General features: G+C 39.4%; 1 protein-coding gene across 1 annotated transcript in view; it reads left to right on the forward strand.

Moving 5' to 3' along the window:
- Positions 1 to 1,938, forward strand: part of celsr2 (cadherin, EGF LAG seven-pass G-type receptor 2) — a gene marked incomplete at both ends in the record, with an annotated part of 78,251 nt that extends 76,313 nt beyond the window's left edge. The window contains 3 exon segments of the mRNA XM_080728157.1: positions 71 to 311; positions 1,877 to 1,891; positions 1,893 to 1,938. Coding sequence (XP_080584283.1) covers positions 71 to 311; positions 1,877 to 1,891; positions 1,893 to 1,938 — 302 coding nt within the window.
- Positions 1,939 to 7,853: the final 5,915 nt, after the last annotated feature.

Below are 7,853 nucleotides of genomic sequence, written 5' to 3' on the forward strand. Positions count from 1 at the left end.
TAAACGTTTTGGAGATGCCAGGTTTACGCCCGTCAGTGACTGAACATGCGGACGTGTATTTAATTTGCAGGTATCCTGAAGAGGAAGCAGCTTTCTCCAATCGCGGAGAAGAGGAACGGCATCAACCGTATCCACAATGAACTGTGTGAGAGCTCTGTCCCCGGCGGCCCCACCTCGCCCCACAGCTCCTCGTCCAGTGACCCTAGAGGAGTGGGCACGGCGTACAAACCCCCCGCCATCCCTGAACAGCTCAACGGCGTTGCCATGAGCATCAAGGCGGGCACCGTGGACGGGGACTCGTCAGGATCAGAGTGAGTTATCAGTTTATTTAAGCCCCCCCCCCCCCCCCCCCCCCCACACAGTAAAATCTCTGGAGCATTAATTTAACTCAGGTTTCAAATGGAGTTATACGTTAATAATTCATGATCTGGTCTTTTACCATGCAGGGTCAGAGAGATTATGTTTAGGTTATTAGCTTTTAACGCAAAGGCCTTAACACATAAGGGGCGTGACGATTAATACACCTCATTAATACAGGCTGATGCCTTATTTGCGGTGCGGAAACACTGAAAAATCAACCTTGTTCCAAATACAAATTACATTGCTTTATCAGCAAGTAATCCGGACACAAACAATTACAAAATATGTATCTTCGTGTGAATTCATTGCATACAAAAAATGCCCCTGTGTGTGTGTATGGTCTTTTAGTCCTATTAAAATGCCCTTGTATCTAAAGTGTCCTGGTATCAGGGCAGCTTCAAGTTGATTGCTGGTGTTTAAATGGTTAGATATTGAACTGTAATGTTGTGAAAAGAAGTGATTTGTTTTTGTACGTTTTGGTGCTGCTGTCCTCAGTGTGATGTCCCCCTCGTCCTCATTGTTGTGTAGTCTGTCACATGTCCGTCAGTCATTACCCAAATAGAAGCCCACCCTATTCCCAGCTCCACTGTAAACAGCTGACCCAGCACTCCGGGGACCAGCATTATGCATACAGTACCTGTATATGTGAGGCATGTGTGCAAGCAGTGCTACTCGTAACGTTGCTCTGTTCAGCATAGAACAAGACACGAGTAACACTTACATTACGTGTAGTATATGAAATATCAACAGATCAATAATGACTAGGGATCTGTTCAAATAAATATAGAAACTGACACATTATTTTACACTGTCCCATGACAAATGAATTACGAAACAGTATAACAATATAACTTTAAGAATTGCATGTAGTACCCAGTTTCCAGCACAGTTCCAGCCCTGCGCCATTTGATTGGATCAAGTGGTTCTGGCTTACAGCTGGTTCAGTTTAGATAAGAGATTAGAAGCATAATTTAATTTGGCCTGGTGGGGTAGAATCAAGGATTGAAGTGGTTCTAGGTCTGTTCCTGCAATGGGTTATTCCAGGCGAAGTTAAAATCTGGAGACTGGGCGTTCAGCGTGGAACTGGGTTGGAATACACGTCTTAAGAATATGTAGATTCACTGCAAAAAATATAATATCTTGTTGTAGCTCACTAACTACCCCTCTTTGCCCCCTCTCTCCATCCAAAAATCATAGATTTTTATTCTTTAATTTCCTTTACTGAAACACTGATCCTCATTCAAAAAACAACGGGATCATTGTCTTCAGATTGACTCATCATTTAGCATCTCTCACTCAAAACATTTGTATGGGTGTGTGTGTGTGTGTGTGTGTGTGTGTGTGTGTGTGTGTGCGTTCGACCGTGCGTGTGCGTGAATCATCGCCACTCATTATTTTTTCTCTTCTATCCTTCCCCCCCCCCCCCTGTGTTGGTCACATCCGTCTCCATCCAACGTCCATCCCTGTCTCCACCCTGTCTCCTCCTCCGTCCCAACGACCACCCTGTTTTCCCCAGCAGCCACCGCAACACGTCCATGTGACCCAGCTGACGGAGGGGTGTGTCTTTGCAGGTCATAGAGCCTCGCTCCTCGCCGCCGTCCAAGCACCGTGTGATGATGGCAAAACTATTTAACAGGACATGGTGCAAAGAAACTCCCTGGAATATAACCTGAAGGACAGTGGAACTCCTCCTCCCTTTCTCATCACCATACTCTAAAGGAGTATGCAGGATTGTGTGTGTGTGTGTGTGTGTGTGTGTGTGTGTGTGTGCGTGTGTGTGTGCGTGTGTGCGTGTGCGTGTGTGTGTGTGTGTGTGTGTGTGTGTGTGTGTGTGTGTGTGTGTGTGTGTGAGAGTGCGTGCGTGCGTATTTTGTTCATGGATGTGTGTGCCAAACCTCAGGAGTCACTGCACTGGCGCAGGCTCGAGCACACTAAAATAGGAATGAGTCTCATTCTCCCTTTAAATAAATCATTGTTTTGTTTACATACTTGAAGCAATGCACTTTTTTTTTTATTCACACTGCCTGGGCAAGATCTGGCAGTTAACTTTTTCTTCTTTAAATTCTGGGATATGTAATTATTTTTGGAACAATGCTGATGTCCATCCTTCTGGTCGGGGGGGTTCATCGAGTTGTAGGATTTTAAACATTCAGGGAATTTCCTCTTCATGCATTTAACTAGTTTGTAATGTCACAAAGGTTTGTCTGTATAGTTAATGTTGTTAACATTGTTTTTGCTTTTTTAGAAACATTAGTATTTTGTGTTTAAAGGGAAGAGGCGCCAGTCTGAGGTTTTGCTCCAGGGTGGAGTTGAGTCTCAGGTTCATTATCTGTGTTTTGACTGAAAGTTGCTCCTTTACGCATGGACTGCCTTACAGGCGCTAAAAGAAAAGAGTGGACCGTGTCCACAGACACAGAGAGGAGAGCAACACGTTCGGTTGCCTCAGCTCTCTGAGAGACTTTCAGAACATTTCCATCCAGCTGTGTTGAACTGTAAAATCCAGATTTTTATATTTAACTCTGAGGTGTTAACACTCCCAGTTGAGTGAGAGCTTATTTGGTATAGAGGTTTGTATTGTGTAGTTACCTTGTCATTATGAGACCAATTGGCGAGATGTTTTGCGCCATTGCGCAGTTGATTAATAATTAAAAACGCTCCTCATTATTATATATAAAAACAGCTCTCAAAAAGTCACATTAAGTCACATTAACGAATGCAAACAAAGCTGATTCTGGCAATATATAACATCACAGAATTCTGTGCAGCATTTGTTTTTTTTTAAAGAAAACATTTAACCTCCTATGTCTCATCAATTGGACTAGTTTACATCATGACAAGATAACTACACAACTCCGAACATCTGCCCTAAGTTCCCTCTTGCTTTAACACTCAAGAGTTTACAGTGTACCATCATACTGTGATAATACTGAAAGCTCCAATCTGTGGTCTGCCAACTGGACTTGGACAAAACGACAGAGAATCACTGTATTATACTGTATATCTTGCCCAGAACGGATGGACGGACGGACGGACGGACGGACGGACGGACGGACGCTCTATAAGCTATTTCTCATTAATGAAGGATGTTTCCTGTGGCAACATGCTAATCACGCACTGGTTGAGCTATCTTGTACAGATTTGAACTTGTGAGAGAGAGAGAGTGACTGCCTTCAGCAGCACCCAGCCTTCATTGTGTCAGAACAAGGAGAAGGGTGGTGGACTAGTACTGCGTGTGTGGAGGATCTCATAAAGGAACTCACCATGAACTTTTGATACATCGACTTTTGTAAATCATCGGGAGCCAATTTTTGTACGGACATCACGTTGCTCTCGCTTTTCAATATTATTTTTTTTCGATTGTTGAAATGCATTCATAATATGACATCAGTGACTAAACAAACTGTGTTTTATAGATATAGTTATGAAGCAATTGTCATTTTGTAAAATACTTAATGTAATACTTGTGCTATAATATTTGAGCTGTATTCCAATTTTACTGTACAGAGTTGCCTGAAAAAGAAACTTTTTCGTGGAACATATCTTGAAATTAATCATTGCATAAATGTCTATTTACTTCACACACCGACCAGTCCCAGACACATACAGGTCCAGTGTGTCTCACTTGGAAGAAAAGGAAAAAAAAACATTCTGAACATGGAAAGAAAATAAGCTGTATCATAAATACTTATTGCTAAGTTCTGTATATTTTTGTGATCTTTGTGGATATTTGTATTTTTGTGTACAGTACAAATCTATTCCTCCGATGCCACAAAGCACCAACACCTCTTTCCAATCTTGAAAAGTGGGAACTGACACTTGTAACTATAAGACACGATTGTTTCTTTACTCTTGTGCTCATATTTTAGTTGATAAACTGTTACATAGCATTGCCCATGTTACCTCAATATTTGTGCCAAGTCATGTAACAACATTGTTGTTGTTGTTTTTTATCTGTACAATGTATTTTGCATTTGCTAATCTGCTGTTGGCTGATATCAAGGTGCATACTGCTACTGTACATGTTGAGTGATGAACTCTTTGAGAGACTAGGCTACAAATGCTAATTAGATATACCCTATAGAACTCTATTCATTTCATATTCAATTCCCTGATTGATTTCAAATCAATCTGTTGTTACACAGATTGAGTACTGGACATATGGCGCTTATCTTCCTTTTGCTGTTTTAAGCCTAAGTTATACTTTGTCAAAATGACAAGAGTATAAATTAAGCATGATTCAACATTTCTCCATTGGTTTACTGTTTTTGGCTGACCTGTAAAAACACATTCATCATTATAGCGCCAAACAATCAAGTGCTTCAGAACCAAGACCTGTAATAGGTGACTGATGTCAAAGCTTTAGTGTTAACAGGGTAGACAATAGAAAATGGCAGGTATTTTTCTATATGGAATTGCTTTGTAAAGGATTTCACCTAAATTCAACGAGTAAAACAGACAGACATTTAAAAATTCAAGATTTGTTTTGTTATTTGTTATTATTGCTATCTTATCTTACGTACAAGTACATAAGAGTAAAATATTTTGGTTTTGATGAGGGTATTACCGTGCCTGTGCTCATATTCAAGAATCCAGTGGTGGAAGAATTATTCAGATGTGTACTTAACTTTTACAACAAATACTCATAATGCGAAAGGCCTGTATTTAACATTTGAGTTGAAGTAAAAGTACAAAAGTATTGACATTAAAATAGTTAACTACCAAAGTATAAGTACAAAGATTTTCCAAAATCGAAAAAAGCTGATCTACACGATCATAACACATCATTGTGAGCTTGTAGATCAGCTATAGCCAAAATACAAAAGTTGTTTATGTATGTTTTGTGATAATCTAAATCTACAAAGTAACTAGTAACTAAGGTTTTCAGATAATTCATGGGTTGCATTTGTAGTCCTAAGCCAGCCATATTGAGGACCAACACAGGTGTTCAATTTGTCTGATTGGCATAGAACCAATGTTCTACATTAATCAAAACACCTGTGTTGGTCCTCAAAATGGCTGGTGTAGGACTACAAATGCAACCCATGAATAGTAGTGAAGTAAAAAGTACAATATTTACTTGATGAGATGTAGTGGAGTGGAAGTTTAAAGTATCAAAAATGTTGTACTAGGTTACTTTCCACCACTGCTATTCCATACCATACCTATCTTCTTGTGTGTGTCACACACAGGGGTGTCACGCCAAATTCTGGGCCCTGGGTACGAGGATTCACTGCGGGCTCCCCATGAATGTTCTTCATAGGGGGAGGGGGTTTGTGCTTTAACTATTTTAAAATAGCAGATATGCAAGCTCACAGCGCGCCACCGATTGCCGCACTGCGATCTAGTAGATCTCCTATTTTTGAAAGATCTTGAAAATGTGTGCAAGTCTTTGAATATTTCAAATCCTTCAAAGGTTTTTTGAAAAACTTATGTTTCTATGTCAGTGGTGCTCAAACTTTTTCATATAAAGGACCCCCAAAATTATATGTATTTGGCAACGGACCCCCGTCTCAAAAGTGTTCGCTTAAAAAATACATATATTCAAAGATTTGCACACATTTTCACAACTTTTCAAAAATAGCAGATCTACAAGCTTGCACCGCGCTGTGAGCTATTTTTCAATAGCTAAATTAAGGCCCCTCTACCGTGGGCCCTTGTAACTCAGTCCCTTGTGACGCTCCTGGTCACACATGTCTCACATGTCTGCCATTACCCACACATGCATAACTTGCCAGTTCTTGTCAGTTGAATGCCACACGTAGCATTTATTGCATGCATGCTTTTCTTATTTAATTTGTGGACTCCAGGAAACTAATGGGGACCAGAATAAAGAATGATACATGCACACAGAATGCAAACATTATATCAGTGATCTCCAACCTGTGGGTGTTGCAAGTGGGCTCCCAAATAATTGACAAATTATTAAGATTTGAATGATAATATAACATTAATATAAAAAAATATAAAGTGAAAAAACAAAACAAAAAAATAACAACATGGTCATTTTTCATTAAAACCTAAACATTTACTTTCATTTTGATAACGCTACATATGAACATAGAGTAGGCTATTAGTATTTAGCCTACTACAGCCAGTATGGGATTTGAACACAACAGGTTGAGAACCAATGTGCCTTAATGGTAATTTTCTACTCGCCAGCCTTCCTTCTCCTACATGATTTTCAGAGGTTATGTATATGTACTCTCTGGATCTGTTCGGTATAATAAAGCACTGATAATTATATAACTTAAGAGGATGAAAGCAATACTCAAAATTCTAGTCATTTCTTACAGGGTGCAGCACACAGTCTAAAGGTTTATAGGCCAGTGGGTTTACCAGCACTCAGAAATATCCTTCAGGTACAGTATTTTCTGGACTATAAGGCGCACCTGACTATAAGGCGCACTGTCAATGAATGGTCTATTTTCAAACTGTTTTCATATATAAGGCGCACCTGACTATAAGGCGCACATAATAGACGCTACCGCTGCGTTATGCATCAAACAGATAGAGCTGTGCTAAAGGGAATGTCAATGTCAATGAATGATCCATATATAAGGCGCACTGGACTATAAGGTGCACTGTAGTTTTTTGAGAAAATTAAAGGCTTTTAAGTGCGCCTTATAGTCCGGAAAATACAGTACTTTTAATTTAATTGGCACCAAAGTACCTGAAGGACATTTTCATGTGTGAGAACAAATTATTTAACTAAAGCCATTCATCAATGTTGGAAAAAGTTAACTTAAGTAAAAGTATCAATATTCTGTTACAAGTAAAGGTCCTGCAAGTACATAAGTATTGGCAAAGTACATAACCCTAAGTACTCATTATGTAGAAAGTCCCATTACAGAAGTTAAAATGTATCTTTCCAAAATAGCAGATCTACAAGCTCGCAATGCTATGCAATACACAAGTTTTGAAGATATAGTACAATTTAACTCTATCCTTCTATCCCTGGTTGCATGAGAACCCTACAATTTTAATTGTCTTCAATGTGCCTCTCTTCGTAGCTCAACAAGGTCATTGAAATCACAATATATAACATGGATGCCCACACTTTCTTTTAACTTGAGTTACTTTTAAAATGACCAGCTAAACATGATCTACCATGTAAGACAAACACACACCAAAAGTCTTCGTTCCATTCTGTGTCTGGGTCAATGCTAGAATCTTGAAATCAAAGCGTTGCATTGCCTCCTTTAGAAGCCATGAAGGGAGCTGACAGATGTCAATCTAGTCACTTCAATTCAAGATGCCAAAAAGAGGGGTTTGGGGATTTTTGTTTATAACTATATAGATTATTTATTTAAAAGTTTTTAGGGGCATGTCATGTGGTCTACCTGCACAGCCTTTGTGATCTACTGGTAGATCAGGATCTATTTTTGGGCACCCCTGCAATATAACGTGGAAACCAAGAAGAGTAATGATATATGGTACTCATTTGCTTGTAGAATATATGCCTTTTTTCCAGCTAAAATCAGGAAAATACATTA

This window comes from Nannobrachium achirus (genome assembly GCF_963921795.1).
Source record: "Nannobrachium achirus genome assembly, chromosome: 6".
Taxonomy (NCBI): domain Eukaryota; kingdom Metazoa; phylum Chordata; class Actinopteri; order Myctophiformes; family Myctophidae; genus Nannobrachium; species Nannobrachium achirus.